Source organism: Eumetopias jubatus, unplaced genomic scaffold (assembly GCF_037043125.1).
Source record: "Eumetopias jubatus isolate StellerSeaLion01/CBP00866 unplaced genomic scaffold, mEumJub1_p1.0 scaffold_7, whole genome shotgun sequence".
Classification (NCBI taxonomy): domain Eukaryota; kingdom Metazoa; phylum Chordata; class Mammalia; order Carnivora; family Otariidae; genus Eumetopias; species Eumetopias jubatus.
This window is the reverse complement of record NW_028274813.1, coordinates 83,848,292-83,868,136: the sequence shown is the minus strand read 5'-3', so window position 1 is coordinate 83,868,136 and position 19,845 is coordinate 83,848,292. Positions and strand designations below refer to the sequence as shown.

At 45.6% G+C, this 19,845-nt stretch overlaps 1 protein-coding gene across 3 annotated transcripts in view; it reads right to left on the bottom strand.

Moving 5' to 3' along the window:
• The window catches only part of MAPKBP1 (mitogen-activated protein kinase binding protein 1), a 51,864-nt gene that overhangs the window by 23,372 nt on the left and 8,647 nt on the right, over positions 1–19,845 (bottom strand). For all 3 annotated transcript variants that reach the window (XM_028094467.2, XM_028094469.2, XM_028094468.2), the window contains one exon: positions 3,922–4,013. In XM_028094467.2, coding sequence (XP_027950268.1) covers positions 3,922–4,013 — 92 coding nt within the window. The remainder of the gene's footprint in view (positions 1–3,921; positions 4,014–19,845) is intronic.

Genomic DNA, 19,845 nt, shown 5'->3' with positions numbered 1-19,845 from the left:
CCTTTCCATTACTTGGTTTTACTTTCTTCAGAACACTTACCATCTCTGATACTATCTTGCTCATTTATGGGCTGGCATGCTGATTGTCTGCTTGCCCTTCTTGAACGTAAACCCCACCAAAAACGGTCACCCTTCCTGTCCTGCTCACTGCTATATACCTTCTGCCTAGAACAGTGCCTGGTCCAGGGCAGGTTTTCAACAAATACCTGCTGAACAAATGAATGAAGGCATCTATGGCCAAACCATCTGAGGAAGAACTAAGGGGGCTCGGTTTCAGGTGTGAAACCTGCAGAGCAACCAGAAGACAGGCCCTGAGGGGACCGACGCTTGCGAGGACCCCTGCACATGACTCCCATCCACCAGGGCACAAAGCCCAGGCATCTTCTCCCAGGCCCACCCAGTGTCCACAGCCCCACACGCCCCCTGGCAAACCAGCACACGGGGCTTGCCCACAGGCAGTAAAGAGCTAGTTCTGTGCTCCCCTTAGCTCAGCTGTCACTAGAATATAGTTCAGGTTGAGAGACTGTGGTTTCACACCTTGTCCAGTGCTTTGGAGCTGGGCGACCTCAGCATAACTTCCATTATGGGCTGAGTAAATGGGAGGGCCTTCTCAGGAAATCTGGGTCTGCCTTCCTCCTCCCTAGTTACAGCAACCAAGAGGTCTCCTCGGGGCTGCTGGATAGGGCACCTCCCACTCCAGTAGCTGCTTTGCCCAGGGCATTCACCCAGGCCAGGCCCCACACTTCAGCACTGGGGATCAAGAGAGATTCACTCTCAGAACTAACCGGCCCCGCCACGGCAATGGGGACTGTGCTGGGCTCTACAGCACCTGAGCCCTCTACCAAGCCAACTAGGGAAGGGGCCCAAGTCAATTATGGATGTTCAACTAAACTGAGTCCCTTGAAGAGGCTATCTGGGGACCACCTAGCCTCCTGGAGCGGGGGGGGCTCAAAGTGTGACAGGTGAGGGGTAGGCTTTTCTGTGGGCAGAACAGCAAAGGGGGAACTCTGGAGCCACTAAAACTGAGGGGTCTCTACCCAGAGACTTCACCCACCTCTTCTTGACACAATCCCCCTCTACCCCACCCTCTTGGAGCTGTTTCATTTCCTTTCAGAAAACTTTGTTTTGGTTTGATATTTGCCTCTAGGCCTCCGGGAGACTTTTCTGAGCTTTGTTTTTCTTGTTTCTAGGATACCTGAGCCGCTCCTAGAGCAACAAGCACAGTAGGAACTAGAGAGTGGGGGTGGGGTTAGGATCACCAGATAGGGAAAGAAGAAGAGAAGGAGGGAGGGAAAGAGCCTCACAGAGACTTTGGTGGCCCCCAGACACTCCAGAGGCACAACAGGGACCTCTAGCACAGAGCAAAACGAAAATACTTGAAAAAAGGGGCCATTTGCAAAGAGAGAACCTAAAGTCCTAGGAAATCAAAAGGTCAGGGAGTAGATCATGTCACCGCCTAGGACTCCACCCAAGCCAAGCACACTGAGGAAACCTACTAGATATCACAGAAGGGAAGCTTCCATACCCCATCTGGAAGGCTAATGACTCCCAGACACATGTGCCAGGCTGGGCCCTGCCCACACACAAAAGCACACATCCTTGAAGCACCAGGCCTGGGGTCAGGGGCGTGGGGGGAAGAGGTGGGGAGCATGGCTCTACAATCCCTAGGGCAGGCACACTAGGCTCAGCACATACCAAGCAGCAGCCCAGACCTTTCCTGTCCATCTCACATCCATCCCCAGCCCCACCTCCAACAAGAAGGAACCTGGCTTTCCCAGGCAGAGGCAGGCACGAGAGGAATTCCCCTGAGGCCGCCCGCACAGGGTATCCAGCAACAGAGGTCATTCATCAACTTGGCTTCTGGAGAGGGAGAAGGCAGCCGCCAGCTCAGCTTCTGCAGAGTAAAGCTGGTGCAGCTCTTCCAGCACCCCCACCACAGACACCAGATGCCAAAGGGCCGCTCAGGAAAGGCACAGGCCCCAGAACCCAGGGGCAGAAGTTTCCCTGGCATAGACTGAGATGCCCATAAATTGGGCTCTTCTCATTTGTATGCCAGATAGACAGTGACACGAGAAGCAGCTTTTAAAAATCAGCAGAAAGTCAGGTCTCCCCCCACTCCACACCATTTTAAGATTAAGAGCTTTGCAGTCAGACTACTTGGGTTAAAATTCCAATACAGACACTTACTAGCTGTGTGACCTGGAACAATCTGCTTAACCTCTCTTTTTTTTAGTTTCCTTCTCTAAATGGGATAATAATAGTACCAACCTCACAGGGTTGCTCTTTGCAAAGTGCTTAGCAAAGGGCCTGGCACAGAATAAGTTGTTGACAAAGGCAGATTTTTGATAGGATGATCAAACTGAGAAAATCATAGACTGGTAAAAAAAACTCCAAGAGTTGCTGTGGAACTCACGCTGGGAAAGTGGGCACTCCCGAGCTGACGGTGGGGAAGAAAGGTGGAGGGGTGGCGGCCTTCCCATTCCTGTGCTCCCAATGCCCAGCAGCAAAGTACAGAGGTTGACAGAATCAGGAGCAGCAAGGGCACCAAGCCTCCCAAAGAAACACTTTTGTAAAAGCCTAAAGAAGCTATGGCTGGGGGTTTCTCATCTGCAGGAGCAGAGGAGTGAAAAGGCAGCAAGGGATAGAGGAACACCAGCCCCAGATCCCTACTTTTCTTCCATGACACTGACATCTCTCCAAGTGACGAGAGTAGGCAAATGTTCAGAGCGGTATTTTTTTCTTTTTTCTTTTTCTTTTTTTTTTAAGATTTTATTTATTTGAGAGAGAGAGAGAGAGAGAGAGCACGAGCAGAGGGGAGGGGCAGAGGGAAAGGGAAAAGCAGACACTCTGCTGAGCAAGGAGCCTGATGCAGGACTCGATCCTGGGACCCTAGGATCATGACCTGAGCCAAAGGCAGACCCTTAACCGACTGAGCCACCCAGCCACCTGGTATTTTTCATAAAAATAGCCAAAAAGTGGAAACAACCCAAAAGCCCATCAACTGATGACTAGATGAAGTGTGGGACATCCATACAATAGAATGTTATTCGGCCATAAAAAGAAACAAAGTACTGATACCTGCCATGACATGTATGAACATTAAAAACATTATGCTCAGTGAAAAAGCCAGTCACAGGGGCACCTGGGTGGTTCAGTCGTTAAGCATCTGCCTTCAGCTCAGGTCATGACCCCAGGGTCCTGGGATCGAGCCCCGCATCGGGCTCCCTGCTCGGCGGGAAGCCTGCTTCTCCCTCTCCCACTCCCTCTGCTTGTGTTCCTGCTCTCACTGTCTCTCTCTCTCTAATAAATTAACAAAAAAGAAAAAGAAAAAAGCCAGTCACAGAAGGCCAAATATTCTACTTATATGGAATGATTCCACTTATATGAACTGTCCAGAACAGGCAAATCTATAGAGACAGAAAGTGGGTTAGTGGTTGCCTGGGGCTGGGAGTCTTGAGGGGGAAATAGGGAATAACTGCTAATGGGTATGGGGTTTCTTTCTTGGGTGATGAAAATGTTTGAAAATTGACTGTGGTGATGGTTGCACAACTCTGTGGATGTGCTAAAAAACACTGAATTGTACATTTTAAATGGGCAAATTTGTGGTGCATGAGTTACATCTCAATAAAGCTGTTTTGAAGTGACTAGAAGGTAGATATTAAAGATGGTGTTGGGAACTGTGTAATATAAGGTGTGAATCTGTATGTACAGGTGGATGGCCAAAAGAACAGGAGAGGGCAGCAACAAGTACAGCATTCAACAAAGAGCCTTGACCTGGCCCTGTATCTCCTGTACAAAAATGGTACCAAAACATTCACCTGGCTATATCTCCCAGAAGAAACCAAAAAATCCCTGCCCACCCTAACTGGTTTAGCATGGTTATAAACTCCCATGCAATAACCCTTCTTCCAATGTACTTACCCTGCTGGGTAGGCAACTAAACCGGATCGGGGGTCACAAGCAAGTCCTCTGCCTCCAGACACTGTTATTCCAAGCACCTTCTCCAAGGTCACCTGTTAGAGGGAGACAGAGAAGTGACATATGGACAGAGCAGGGACGGGAAGGAGGTGCTGAAGGTACCCACGACCATCTAGCAAATGCTGACTACTTTCTTCAGGAGAATAGGGCTACTGACTTCTCCAGGGTCTGTCCTGGCCACAGGCCCCTTGGTCACATGGGGAAAAGCCAGCGTGCACTGCAGGCTTTTAACAGGGCTCAATCTGTGGGGACCCTGGGAAAGAAAACGAAGAGTTAAAGCTGGGCTCACGGCCACAGAGGAACAAGCACTCCCCCAATCCAGGAAGGCTCCGTTTACAAGATACAGCCCTCGGTCCCCAGACTGGCCTCTTGGGTCTCTGAGAGTCAGGGAAAGTCACTGATCTTTGTGCCTTGGCAGGCAGGAAAGAAAGGCTACTGTGACCTACCCAGAGTCAGAGGAACGTTAGGTATTAACTAGGGGACTCACAATATCTCTGATCTTTGCATCCCATCACGTTCTTCCCCTCCATCGGAGAACTCTACCCACCCCAAGCATCTGCCAGTTCACACAGACTATGAGCCCAGGAGACAGAAACATAGCTTAATGCTGTATTTTGCCAAGCACAGATGCTCAGAGTACTCTAATTATTATTATTACGCCCCACTCCCACAGAGATGAAAGGGAAACATGTGTAAAGTGCTCAGAGATTCTGAGGACACGGCCACATGCAATATTCACCATCACTCTCACCAACAATATTGTTACCCAACACTGGACACAGCCCTAGGGCGCACACTGAACTAACCTCAAATTAGTTCACTGGCCTTTCTGCTAGATGATCCCATGGGAGATTCAGAATGCCCTGGAACCTCTTCTCACTCCACCTCACCGTCTGCAACAGAACATCTTGCTTGTCACTCCAGGTCCACCCTCTAGTACTGTCTGGACTCCCTGCACTGGCCCTCCTCAGAGATGTCCTTGGTCTCTCTGTTGGCTCAGAGAGAGAGGCATCTGAATGCAGAAAGGTCATATAAATAGGCTAGACTGTACCCTACTAAGAGTCTCGGAAGCCCTAGGAGGGTGGTGTGAACCAGAAACACTTCAGGAGTATTCATGTCTGTAGTAGGATGGTCTACTCCTAGTCCAGGCCAGTTTCTGGAGAGGGGAAACCCAGTTGGGGCGCCTGGGTGGCTCAGTCAGTTAAGCGTCTGCCTTCGGCTCAGGTCATGATCCCAGGGTCCTGGGATCGAGTCCCACTTTGGGCTCCCTGCTCAGCGGGGAGCCTGCTTCTCCCTCTGCCTGCTGCTCTCCCTGCTTGTGCGCTCACGTTCTCTCTCTCTCTCTCTGACAAATAAATAAAATCTTAAAAAAAAAAATTTTTTTTTTAAATAGGGAGGGGAAACCCAGAATCAATTAGGGTGGTTAGGATCTCTCCTCCTCTCTTACTGTCCCAGCTGGAGAATTCAAAGTCCCTCTAGAGGGCTGGTTTAAATTTTTTTTTTTTTTAAGATTTTATTTATTTATTTGACAGAGAGAAGAGAGAGACAGCACAAGCAGGGGGAGTGGCAGGCAGAGTCAGAGGGAGAAGCAGGCTCCCGACAGAGCAGGAGAACAGCGATGTGGAACTCGATCCCAGGACCCTGGGATCATGACCTGAGCCGGAGACAGTCGCTTAACCAACTGAGCCACCCAGACGCCCTTAAATTCTTATCTCCAAGGACCATTTTAGCTTGAATTAAGTTGGAAAGAAATGCCCTTTGGTGGCCAAAGACCAAAATAAATCCCCTGGGACATGATAGTTAAAACCTATTCCCCAGGAAGGCCCCCAAGAGTCTTCTGTGCTTCCTGGGGATGTGGACCAGCAATTCCGGCATGTGTCTACTCACTGACAGAGGCAGCTTAGTCCCACAGCCAACCCACAGCCACCTGGAAAGCACCAGACTTGCCAGGAACCCTGGGCCTACCTGAGGCACTAAGCCTAGTGTGGGATAAACTAACTGTAGCCTGTGTTCTTGACAGTTTGCCTTAACTTATGCCTCCTTCCTCACTTTTTCTTAGCTGCATGATGCCCTGGCACCCAGTCACCTTGTTGAAAGGCCTGAGCACCAGGCACACTGACTGGAGAACACAAAATACTGGACTTCCCCAGGGGATGCTCAGTTCGGTGCACCCCTCCCCATCCTGGCACTGTGCCTCCAGCTATCCCAGAGGGAGGGTACTCAGGAACATTCCTGCTGTATCAACTGCCTACTACAAACAGGAGAGAGAGGAACCAAGGCCAGCATTACCCACATAGATGGGAAAGGTCATAGATCAAGTGCAGTGAGCTAAAAAACTGCTCAAATCCTATTCCCTTCCGGAGAATCATTGCGGGCAAATCCTTTTGCATCAAATTTGCATCAATCCCTCGTTTATGCTTCAGCTTTGGTCCCAAAGAATTAGACCAGTCTGGGGCGCCTGGGTGGCTCAGTTGGTTAAGCGACTGCCTTCGGCTCAGGTCATGATCCTGGAGTCCCGGGATCAAGTCCCCCATCGGGCTCCCTGCTCAGCAGGGAGTCTGCTTCTCCCTCTGACCCTCTTCCCTCTCCTGCTCTCTCCCATTCTCTCTCTCTCAAATAAATAAATAAAATTTTATTAAAAAAAGAAAAAAGAATTAGACCAGTCTGTTCGTTCTCAGCTTTCCTTCCCTCTGACAGGAATTTGGGTAGGTGTTTTGTGGACAGATGATGCAGTTCCATAAAAGATTCATTCTGAAACTAGCTTGGACTTTTCAACAGCAAGCTAAAGCAGGAAGGAGATGTCAGTTACTCATACCTTTAAGGCCAGTGTTCACCAAACATTTTTGACCATGACCCATGGCAAGAGAGATAGTTTATATCATGAGCTGGTATATACATACATGTACATGTGTGCATGTGCATAAAACTGAAATAAAAGTTTCACAAAACAATACTCCTCTTATTGCATGTGATATACTCTATTTTCTATCACATTCTATTTCATTAAAAAATGATTCTGGGCATGGCCCACTTTGTTGATTTCATGACCTACAAATGGGCTGGAAACTCCAGTTTGAGAAACTGCTACAGACCATCTATTCCTGCTGGGCCTGGGTTCCAGGCTCTGATCTCTGGCAACTTTTGTGTTCCTCAGGCCCTTTCCTCCTAGGACTCTTGGCAGCGGGACGGACATCCGGGCTAGGAAACCCCATGGGCAGAAGTTTGCCTGGGCTCAAAACTTGGCTTATTTTCAAAGGATTTATGGCTTTTGGCTTTTTCTGACTTTCTGAACAACTATCCAAAGACAAAAAAAGGCAGTTTCCTTTGGCTCTGTGGAGTGGGAGGAGCAGGGGAAAAACATTCAGGGGCATCAGCTGGTTTTTATTTTATGTTCTAACTCAAACCAGCTTCCTGTTTGCAGGGAGGTTTTGGGCTGAACTCCACTTTCAAAGGATCTGAGAGAGTCCAAAGCTCCTGCAAGGCCTCCAACATCTAGGCTTATTTTGAAAGGGCCCAGCATGATGGAGATTATAAATGGACTCTCTCCCTGTCATAACCTCCATATCTTCTCCTTCCGAAAAGGTGATGCAGCTTCCAACTACCGTAGAAAATGGAGACAGACCTGAATGCCCCCTGCAAACACACCACTGAACTGAACACCCAAGTTCAAGCAGCGGTGTGTCACAGCCAGCTTCCACGGGCTCAGGACAGCTGATTGTGCCCTTCCTTTCCCACCTCCTCACTCAGTGACAGCACACTGGTAGCTTGAGATCACCACAGTGGGAGTACTTACACCATGGAAATCAGCAAATGCTTCAAATCAGGGCTCTTTTTTTTTGTCCCCTGAGAGAGGCTGTAAACATTCAGCAATATGTTACTAAGTTCAGGCCACTGTTCTCTCTCACTTGGACTATAATTCCCATGTGTTCTCTCTCTTCTCAACATGACAGGCCACAGTGATTTTTTTAAGGTTTTTTTTAAATTTTATTTTATTTATTTGACAGAGAGAGTACACGCAGTGGGGAGCCACAGGGAGAGGGAGAAGCTGACTCCGTGCTGAGCAGGGAGCCTGACATGGGGCTCGATCCCAGGACCCTGGGATCATGACCTGAGCCGAAGGCAGATGCTTAACAGACTGAGCCACCTGGGCGCCCCCAAAGTGATTTTTTTTTTTAAATATGTATAAGATCATGTCATTACTCAGCTCAAAACCCTCCAGGGGCTTCCCATCCTTAAGTTCAAATTCAAATACTTTACCCTGTTTACAAGGCCCTAAATCATCTGGCCTCTGGCTCCTTCTCTGAGCTCATTTCCTACACTCTCCACCTCTTCCTCCACCTCAGTCACCCTGGCTGCCTCAAGCACCTCAAGCAGATTCTAGCTTCAGGTCCTGCATATGCTATTCCTTCAGTTAAAATGCTCTTCCCTCAGCTATTCACATAGCTAATTCACTCAGGTCTTTGCTCAAAGGTCTCCTCCTCAGAGCAGGCTTTCCAGACTAACTTTACCGTTACCATTCCATACCTAACTTATCCTGTTTTATCTTTCTTCATAGCACTGAGATTCAGGTAGCGACCCAACACTGATTGTATTTCCATCCACATACTTACTGTCTGTCTTACTGCCCAGATGAGGATGAGCACAAAGGGAGCTTAATGGTACAGGTAACATTTTGTTTCTTATGCCGATGGTGGACACACAGTTGTTCATTCTATTATTCCATATGTCTTTACTATATGTCCTAAATATTGCACATTCAATGTTAAAAAGAGAAAAGATATGGTCCCAGACGTGGCATGGGGCTCAGGACCTCATGAACAACATCCTTCTATAATTCACACCCTTGATTCTCTCTTCATCCTTAAACAATGGCTTTTTAATATTCACTGATCCAACAATGTTGGGGGAAAGGGTACAAAGAACTCAAGAATATGAGTTTTTGTTTGATTAGGTTTCTCACTTAAGTGCTTCTAAGACTGCACATTTTTATGATGCTCTGACATGCCCGTTCCAGTGGAAGCTTTCGAGAATCATTATCCCTTCTCCTGACTGCTAAGCATGACAGCAGGTAATGAGAGAGAGTCCCCTAAGCCTGGGTCCCTGAGTAACTTTGATGAACAGAGTCCCTGTGCTGACCACACTGAATATGAGCATGAGCAAGAAATAAACTATCTGTTAAGTCAGGGAGATTTTGAGGTGATTTTGTTACCACAGCATGACATAACCTGGCAATTTTCATACTTCTTGGTCTCTTACACTCTTGGTTTCTTTACGCTCTTAGAAATTAGCAAGGACCCCAAAGAGATTTTGTTTGTATCAGTGTATTAGAAATTACAATGGAAATAGTTTAAAACATTTCTTAATTCATTTAAAAATAACAATAAATCCATACATGTTAATATTTTTATTAAAAATAACTATCTTCCAAAAGAAAAAAAAAATTCAGTGAGAAGAATGGCACTATTTAACATTTTTGCAAATCTCTTTAATGTCTGGCTTAATAGTAAACAGCTGGCTTCTCCTATCTGCATCTGCATTCAATCTGTTTTGATATGCTATCCTGGTTGAAGACGAAGAAAATCTGGCCTCATTTGGATATGTAACTGGAAAAGGGGGGATCTCATAGATCCCCTAAAGGCGACCCTAAGGATTCCAAGCCCATACTTGGAGAACCAAAGACCTAGCCTGTCCTGAATACTACAGCATTTCTCCACATAAGGAAGCAGGCCCACTGTTGTGCGAGTTCTGGCCTCAAGCATTGTTGAGGAAACTGAGGCAGGGAAGAGGTCCTATGAGAAAACAGCTGTCCTCCAAGTCTGGGATGGGGCCCAAGGTACTGAAAGGAAAGTCAGTTATAAACCCTCACAGCCCGAATGCCAGTGAAACCTAGCCAAAAAGACAACCAGTCCAGGTAACTGATTGTGTCCAGTGACTTGGGACACAACTACTACAGGCAGCTGGTACCCTGATACAGCCACACAGTTCTAGAACAACGCTTCATGCACAAGCAAAAACAAAAAAGAGAGAACCCACATCGTACTCTACAGTGATCTCCTCCACATCCAAAACCCAGCCTAGAAGCAGAGAAAATACTCAAGGTGTGACCCAGCCTTTGCTTTGGCAGGTGGAGAGTGTTGAGATGGAGGAAAGCCTACGCCAGCCTGAGAGAGGGTGTCATCTGTCCCCAGAAGCAAGGCTGCCGGAGGGCAGACTTACTACAGACATATTGCGAAGGAGGGCTTGAAGACCCATCACTCCCAGCATGCACTATGCAGGGCAGTACTGTACCCTCCTGAGAGAAAGAAGGAAAGCAAAATCATCCCTCACCTTAATGAGATAAAGGGGTAACATCATAATAGCCTATTCCCAAGAGAGAAGGAAAGACTAAAGCCAACTATTTAAGTGCTCTCCTGGCTCTCATTAGAGTAGATGGAAAAAACAGGTGGCTAAGGGGCAACAGACAGGATAACTCACACATACTAGGTAGAATAATATTCTCCAAACATGCAGACTGCAGCTTATTAATGGGACCTGAAGTTGACTGATTTAGTGGGTAGTGAATAAATACAACAGAACGCAAACTAGATCTCACGGCATGTAGTACTGATCATGAAACTTTTGTTTAGGGGGGTGTGTATTGGGTCACAATATAAAATGTATTTCTTAATGTGGGTCATTCTCAAAGAAGTTTGAAAATCACCAGGATATTATGGGAGATCCTAAGATGAAGAATACACAGAATCTACCCTCTATTCTCAAAATCCATCAGGGAAAATTAATGGTACATTACAAAGCAATCCAGTATGTGATAAGGGTCATAAGAAAGATATAAAGTGCTCAAAGAGGAAGAAGAGAAATGATTTCTGAACAGGATCAGGAAAGGAAAACTAAGGAAGCTTTCTTAGCGGGCGAAATGGTATTTGACCTAGGCCTTGCTGTGAGGATAGGATCTTAACAGGTGGAAATACAGAGAAGGAATTCTCAGAAGAAGCTGCATGAACAAAAGTTTGGCAGAAGGGGACGCCCGGATGGCTTAGTTGGTTGGGCGACGGCCTTCGGCTCAGGTCATGATCCTGGAGTCCCAGGATCGAGTTCCGCATCTGGCTCCCTGCTCGGCGGGGAGTCTGCTTCTCCCTCTGACGCCCCTCCCTCTCATTCTCTCTCTCTCTCAAATAAATGAAATAAAATAAAATAAAAAGTTTGGCAGAAGGAAATAACAGAGCAGGTGAGCAATTGTGAATGCAGACAGTGTTAGGGGAGCAAGCAGGAGAGGCAGACTTGCAAACAAACCAGGAGGAGCCTTGAATGCCAAACTAAGTGGGGTCATCTGTAGACTCTGGGAAGCCACTGAAGGATTTCAAGCTGGAGACACAATCAAAGCTATGTTTTGGTAATGATGTATGTGAGAAAAACAACACAAGCAGGGAGCCCAATTAGGAGGCTGTTACAATAGTTCAGGTGCGAAGTAATGAGGATCTAGACCAGCATGAAGACAGTGAGAGCAGAAAGACATGGTGGATTCAAAAGTAGTAAAGCAAACAGAATCGGCAGGACTGGGCACCTGACAACTATGGAGGAAAAAGACAGAAGACTCAAATTTTGAACCTCAGAGATAGGGAACATGAAAAGAAATGGTGCCAGGATCAGAATGCAGACCTGGGTGTGGACAAAGGAGGAAGGATGGGAGCCAGTGATGTCTGTTTTAGACGTGCTGAATCCAAGACACTTCAGGGATATTTAGTAGGAACCACAGAACATTCACTTTAGGCAACATAAACACGGAATTAAATGCTTGGGAAAGAGGTCAGGGCTAGAAATAGGTATCTGAGAATTATTTTCATGGAGGTGAAAACCACCACTGAAGTATAAGAGAAGACAGGAAGGGAGAGGGGGGCTGAGGACAGAACCATGGGGAATACCTATCTTTAGAGTATGGAGAAGATGAGATGCCAGGCCATTAGAAAGACAGGAGGTGACCCAGGAAGCCAGGGAAGGGGAGAGCTCCCAGAAAGGAGGGGGAGTTGATGTAAGTGCCAAAAAGAAGTGAAGGAGTCAAGAAAAGGACTCTCCAGAGTCTAGAGCCATCTGCAACACGGGCAGCACAGCACAAGGTTCCAAGCAGTCCCAGACCCCGAAACACGCGATCCCAGGAAGCCTGGGCAGGGCCGTCTAAGCTTTTCTGGTCTCTCTATCTGGTGTCTAGATCTGATCAGTCCACAAGCTAGAGTAGAGGCGCCAGTCAATGAAGATCCAGTCTGTGGAGGCAGGACAATGGCTCTGCTCGAGAAGAGCTTCTTGTTGGAGTCCGTGATATAATTGGTTCGGATTTGCCCTTCCTTTCTTGTGAGAGGCCACGACAGGGAGTCTGCAAAGGCAAGTCAGCAGCTGCTCCCTTGAGGAAGAGAAGAGGCCAGAGCCACAAAAGGCTGGGGTCACCTAGGATTGAGCTGACCTCAAAGTGGTAAAGAAACCCCAGCAGCTGGGAGGAAGCCGATCTCTGTTTTTGTTGCCACCAGTTTTTCTTCCCCCTTCTCCCTTTCCCTACTTCTCAATCCCACTAACACAAGTTATAAATACCTGAGTTTATAAGTCATTCCAGCCAAACCATGGGCTTGCTATTTCTATAAACAAGCATGTCACAGACCTGTCCACAGCAGAGCACTATCCGCCTTCCCCTCCCTTCCTGCAGGTTAAGAATAACTATGCTTGTCTCTTACCCACGCACTACACTCTAATCTCACAGAGCAGATTCTCCACCAGATTCGGAGAATTGCTGCTTATGAAAAAGCCACAGAGAAAGCCCAAGGCCAGGAGGCTTTGTGCAGAGACTTAGCCAGCTGGGCAGAAACCCAGTGACTGGCCTGGGGAGGGGGAAGGGAGAGGCGGGTATCATGCCCAAGCTCACTCCTGCTCCTTCAGAGTCCAAAGGGCCATCTGGTCAGAGGCAGGAAGGGACACGATGGCCACTCCAAGACTGCAGGACAGATCTTGCCTCTCCACTCCGCTCCTGGTCTCTATCCTGTCTGGCTAATTTATAGTTCTACTCTCTATACCATGAAGGCTCCCAGAAACAAATAACTTCCAATATGACAGAAAAACTGGACTCCCCAGCTTAGAGTTCAGCATTAGTTGGAGTTGAGCCAATTCTCCGGTGCTGGGATTAAAATAGCCTCAGCTTCTAGGAAGGTAAATCTGCCACAGCTTGGGAGGAGGTGACCTTAGAGATCCTCTAGCCATAAACCCCTGGAGACTAGAGAACAAAGGTTCTCAATCCTGGCCTACCAACAGAATTACTCAGAGGGCTTAACAAGTTTCAGATATCAGTCCCTACCCTATCCCCCTCCCTTGCCTCCACAAGATTCTCAATCAACAGATATGGAGTGGGGTTCAAGAGTCTGCATATTAAAGCTCTCCAGGTGGCTCTAATGATTAATCAGGTCAGGCTACGAAATTAAAGCATTTTGTCCTTTTATTTCCAAATTTCAGCCCCTCCTGGGACTAAGAAGAAAATAACGCTCCAAATGTTCTTATAAGAATATCCAGACCCGGGGCGCCTGGGTGGCTCAGTCGGTTAAGCGGCTGTCTTCAGCTCAGGTCATGATTCCAGGGTCCTGGGATTGAGCCCTGCATCCGGCTCCCCTGCTTCTCCCTCTCCCTCTGCCTGCCACTCTGCCTACTTGTGCTCTCTCTCTATCTCTCTGTCAAATAGATAAATAAAATCTTTTAAAAAAAAAAGAATATGGGGTGCAAAAGGTCTTGTGCAGAGAGAGGATCTATAGCTCTAAGAACTACCATTCACTGAATGCGTACTCTGCCAAGAACTGCGCTAAGCAATTTACAAGATTATCTCATTTAATACCCTTGACCAACTTTTTTTTTTAAGTAAGCTCTATGCCCAATGTGGGGCTTGAACTCACGACCCCAAGATCAAGAGTCGCATGCTCCACAGTCAGGCGCCCCATCCCCTTGACAACTTTATGAAGGACAGGTATTATCTCCATTTTACAGATGAAGGAATCAGGTAAGTAGTGAGCGGAAGAACCAGATTTAAACCTAGGTCTGTCTGCCTGGTTCCAGAAACTCTGGTGACCTGAGGAGGGAGTTCGGGTTCTCCAAAACCATCAGAATGGTGCAGTTTGTGAAAGAGGACCTGGGGAAGTCCCCATGCCTTCGTGGAAGCATCAGGGACAGGTCTGAGAACCAAGGAAGGCGGCAGAGGGCACAGATGAAGTAGAAGGGCAATAGGGTCCTCTCCTGCTAGTTTTAACATATTTTTTTAAATTAGCAGATGTTATCAGTACCTGAAATGGGTCAAAAAAAAATGGGTTCTGACCTCTCCTCACTGAATGGTTGCAGAGAAAAAGAAATAGAGGGTCTTCTAATGCCAGAGTATACCCCCTGGTCAGAGCCTGCTCATGTCCAGCCAGCACTAGAACCTACAGTCAACATGGAGAACTGACACCCATTTCCAAGGCAAATGACATGACAGTGTCCAAAGCAGCAGAATCTGATTTCGTGTACAGATGGAGGAAGAGGTGAGGGCAGCATCAGACCTCAGACCAGAGTTCTGAAAATCAGAGGCCTCTAGCTAAAGGACTCAATTATGATACCACCATCAGCATGCACCCAAGTCCAAAGAGCAGCTTTTTTTTTTTTAAGATTTATTTATTTATTTTGAGAGAGTGAGAATGAGAGAGAGAGAGAGAGCACATGAGAGGGGGGAGGGTCAGAGGGAGAAGCAGGCTCCTCGCTGAGCAGGGAGCCCGACGCGGGACTCGATCCCGGGACTCCAGGATCATGACCTGAGCCGAAGGCAGTCGCCCAACCAACTGAGCCACCCAGGCACCCCCCAAAGAGCAGCTTTGACAACACAGTGCCTGATACAGAGCAGGCACTTCTACTCTCTCTTTCTCTTCCAGTTCCCAGAAAGGCCAGGATAGGAGGTACCTCAATTTAAGCAACCAGAATAAGAGAAAAAAAAATTTTTTTCCTCCCTAGCATTAGTCCTCCCTACAGCAAGACCAGAACCACAAACAATGCTTTATAAGCAAAAGTCTGATCATGAAAAACGGTCTGAATCCTCCTCATTCACCAGCTCTACATGCCTGAGTTTTCTTAATCTCTTGGTTTCCAAACTTTGTAACCAGGGAGAATACTAACTGTTGCTTATCTGAACTAAGTGTGTGATGTGAATGTGTGATCTGGGACAAAAAGGAAAGTGGGAAGGGCACTCTTGGTACCCCTGTAATCATACCAGCTTGGGCCATGAGATTCCCCTGGGAAGAAAGGCTTCTTCAACATGTTATTCTCTATAAAATGCTCACTTCCTTTCCATTCTGAACGCCAACACCCTGGACTAGGCCTTCAGCACCACATTCCTGTATATAGCAATGACTTTCTAATCAATTTCCTTACTATAGACGATGTCCTCCCCTCCCTCAACCTGTCAGAATAATCTTGCCATAGCACAGCTTTGATCATGTCCCTTCCCTGCTCAAAAACTTTCAATGGCTCCTCACTGCCAACGAAATAAATTATGAATGTCTTAGCCTAGCAACTACATTTCTCTGTCAAGTGATCCTACCTTTCCTCTAATTCTGTTTCCTACTACTCACCTATATGAATCATGTGCACTTGTCAATCTGGATTATTCATTATTCTGGAAAGGCGCTTTGGGGCTTTAGTTTTTATTCTTCTTCTACCGAGAATCCCTTCCCTTCCACCATCCCCTCCTGAAATCCTTCCCTTCCTTTCAAAGACCAGCTCAAATATCACATCCCCTGTGATTCTTTGTGTGATCACCATGGCCAGCAATGATTCGTCCCTCGTTGTTACTCTTACAGCTGCACTTATCTGCATCATTCACATGGCATGTGCTACTTAGTACCTCGTACTTTATGGCTCTGTCATTTCTCTCCTACCAGTCTCCTGAAAGGCAGAGGCTGTATCTACAACTCTATGCTTATAGCACAAGGCACAGTGTTTAATAAATATGTGAGTCCATGTTTTAGTATTTTAAAAAATATTTGTGAATACTCTGGTTCATCTTACCCAGTAAGTTCTTTAACCCCCAGAGAACTCTCCATCTATCATAGCCAGTCCTAGAAGTTGGAGCAGAAACAGGATTTCGATGCCTTTCCAGTGGGGAAGGCCTGAATGGAATAATCCCTGCACTTTAAATGATTACAAACAAAACCATTTCATCCTTGACTTTAGTAAATATATGTACAGCATGGCCCTTCACAAATCTGACTAAATTATAGTTAAAGACTAAGTCTAAAAAGATCAAAGATAACATTTATTTATTTATTTATTTATTTATTTATTTATTTATTTAAAGTAGGCTCCAGGCCCAGCATAGAGCCCAAGGCAGGGTTTGAACTCATGACCCTGAGATCAAGACCTGAGCTGAGATCAAGAGTTGGATGCTTAACTGACTGAGCATCCCCAGGCACCCCTCAGAGGTAACATTTTAAATAAAAGTGACAATACTGTTATTTAAAAATAGCTTTACCTCTCCTTTATAATCAGAAATGAATGTAGCTTTAAGTAGCTATTCTGGATATTAAAATTATGAATAACTTGTTTCCTTCTTTATGTTTCTCTATATTACTTGTGTAAAAAATCTTTTCAGAAAGCACATGTACTTCAGAAAGTATTAAAAAATATTTTGTTTACCAAAGCTAACCAAGAAAATATTTCTGAAGATGCAAAAAATGAATTATCTCAAATTCAACAAGTTAATGATGAATTTGTGAGAAAACATTTTTATGTCCTATTATTACTAAAAAAACCCCCAAATTTATTATTTCACATATATTTTTCAACATTTGTGCATAGCTTTGTGCTTGAATGAGTACACAGTTTTTTAAATTTAAACATTTTAGATTTAAATATGAAATATGCATGTTTAAATTAGAGACCTTTATCTTTATTGATTTTTTTCTACTTACAAAAATAATACAGACTCATTGTAAAAATTCCCAACATTACAGAAATATAGAAATGTAGACAGTGAATGTCCACCATAATCTACTAGCCCTCCCTGAGGTAACCAATATTAACAACGGTTTGGTATTTATAGCCTCACTTTTTTTTCAATGCGCATACTAACATACAGGTTTTAACAAAAATATAATCATTAACATAAAAAAGTTATACAGTTTGCTTTTTGTCACTTAATATATCTTGTATACCATTTGACGTCAGTAAATATAGATTGACCTCATTCTTTTCAGCAAGTACAAGGTATTTCATTTAATGGATTTATCCCAATCCCCTACTGATGGCTACCTGGACTACTCCAAAGATTTCACTATTGTGAATAACACCAAAAAAAAAAAATTCAGTTATATACACTTTTGTGTGGTGTGAATGTTTGCATAGAATAGATCCCAGAATTATAATTTCTAGATCAAAAGATATGAATATATTAATGCTTCTTCTATTGATATCACCAAATTGTCCAAATTAGAAACTTAAAACAATGGGTTATACAATTAACACGTTTTCACTCTGCCTTTAAATTCGCAGTCTGCAAGGAAGCTCTAGGGCTAATTCATTTCCCAAATTAGTTCTCAATACAAATGAACTGGCCCCCAAAGAAGAAAAGTTATCTCTAGAGGAGCTATTGCTGTTAAAAAGCATGCGCATCACTCCAGTGATTTCTAATCAGACACAGTAAATTAGGACTCCTGGTTCACTGGTTTGACTTTTTGAGTTCCCAAAAAACATACTCATGGCCCTGAAAAAATAAATTACACAGTAGTTAGTATAAAAAAATATTTGCTAAGCCTTCCTCTTGGTCAGTATTGTTGATACAAGTTACAATATAGGCAATAAAAATGTACTGAAGATAGGTCACAATAAAAAGCTGCACAGGGAGGATGATTAAATGTTGGAACAGAAGAGGCTGAACCTGCAAAAAAGGACTTCTCACAAATGGAAACTTGAAGGAATAAAATCTTGCCAGCAAATAAGAAAAAATTCCTGAATATTTTAGAAATCTATGGACCCTGTTAACATTAGCAACCCCTTAACAGCTATAAACTTATTTAGACCTTACAGTGTGCTTTCACATTCATGAGATCTCCTTTAATCCTCACAACAGCCCAAGGAGGAAGCCCTCAGTATTCTAATTTTACAAATGAGAGAGAAGCCAGCTCTCTCTCTCTCTCTCTCTCTCTCTCTCTCTCTCTCTCTCTCTCTCTCACACACACACACACACACACACACACGCACGCACGCCTGACTCTTCAACGTATAGCCCAAGGAACTGCAGCATGGGCTTCACTTGGGAGCTTTGTTGAACTGCAGAGTTCCAGGGTAGACCTGACTCTGCATCTGCATTTTAACAAAACCACTCACTGCCTCTTGCCCCTACACACTAATCTGCCTGCACATTCACTCTTAGAAACCCTGTTCACTAGCCAGTTCTGGGTTTGCTATGAGGGCAAGTCTCTAAGACAGTTGCTGGGGCGGGGGGGTGGGGGGGTGGCGTGGCGCCTCACAAGAGAGATCAAAGCCTGGGGAAGGAAGGACATCATAAGGAGAAAGGACATGTTTAGTCTGCAACAGGTTACTATGTCATATGAAAACAATCATGGATACGTGCATTTTCCCAAATAGAAGCTGACCAATGAGCATCAGGGTAACGAACGGAGGGAGGCCTACAGCCTGCCTGCTGCATGTTTAGTTCTGACAAGCAGCTGCTTGCTTTTCTCCAACGCACAGTTGAGAGGTGGCAAGGGTCAGAGTTTCTGAGCATGCTCTGAGCTCCTCCTCCATGATCACAAACTGCCTGTGGACTGCTCTCCACCCAGTCCACCTGGCTTGGGGCTTCCTCTCCTCAGACTAACCAGGGCAGCTGCAGGAAAGCATGTATTAAGATCCCATGCTTTTGCACCCATAATGTTATCATCATTGCCTATGTGATGAAAGAAATCAAAATAATACAAATCTGAGGTCAGGGGAGGCAAGATACTTGCTCAAGGAACTTAGCAACCTTGGAGCCTGCCCAACCAACCACAGACAGGTGGGCAAATGACCTCATTTTTGCTCTTTTTCATGGTCACTGAACTCCAACTGTCATCATCCAGATCGGCTCTGGCACGGGGCATTTTAGACCCAGTTTTTTTCCACAGAAAACAGGCATTTTAACTCAGCAACTCTCCACAGCTTCAAAGACAAGGTCAGCTGTGAGTAGGGACAGGCCCAGCAATAACAAAGAGGGGGAGTACAGAGATAAACAAGGAGAGGTTTGGGGTAGGGTAGAACTAGCAAGCAGGCAGGAGTGTGAACTACACAATCAACTGCCAACTAAGAGCAAACAGGTTCAAGGCCCATGAATCCCCCACACCAAAACAAGCAAAGCATCTCCTGATCTCCACTTCACTCCCCCACCTCACTCCAACCTGAGAGAGAAGCAGCAATTACTTGCGGCTTATGGTCATCTGACACCACAGAACTGCACCCTGTCAACTTGACATTCACGGACCCACAGAACCACAAGTTGTACTGTTCCTAATGGTACCATCGGGCAAGAAGTGGAAATCTGGAGTTGGGGGTGGGAAGAAAAGCAAGGATGTAGAGGGAAAGGAGGGTTACCAAATGATGAATCTAAAATAGTCTGAGAAATGCATCAAATCAACTTGGATGGGGCAAGTTGGGGTAAAAGTATAGTTTTCAAGGTACTGTGCTTTTCCAAGCTGAACACAGGCTGCAACTCTTGACTATAGCAATACTAGGCATAAACTTCTGTGCTCAGTGTCACACTGTGCACAAGAAGACTCTCTGGGAAGAGTAAAGAATCAAGATTAAGTGTCGGCTTTGGAGTTAAGATGGCCAATAAGTTAAGACAGTCTGAAT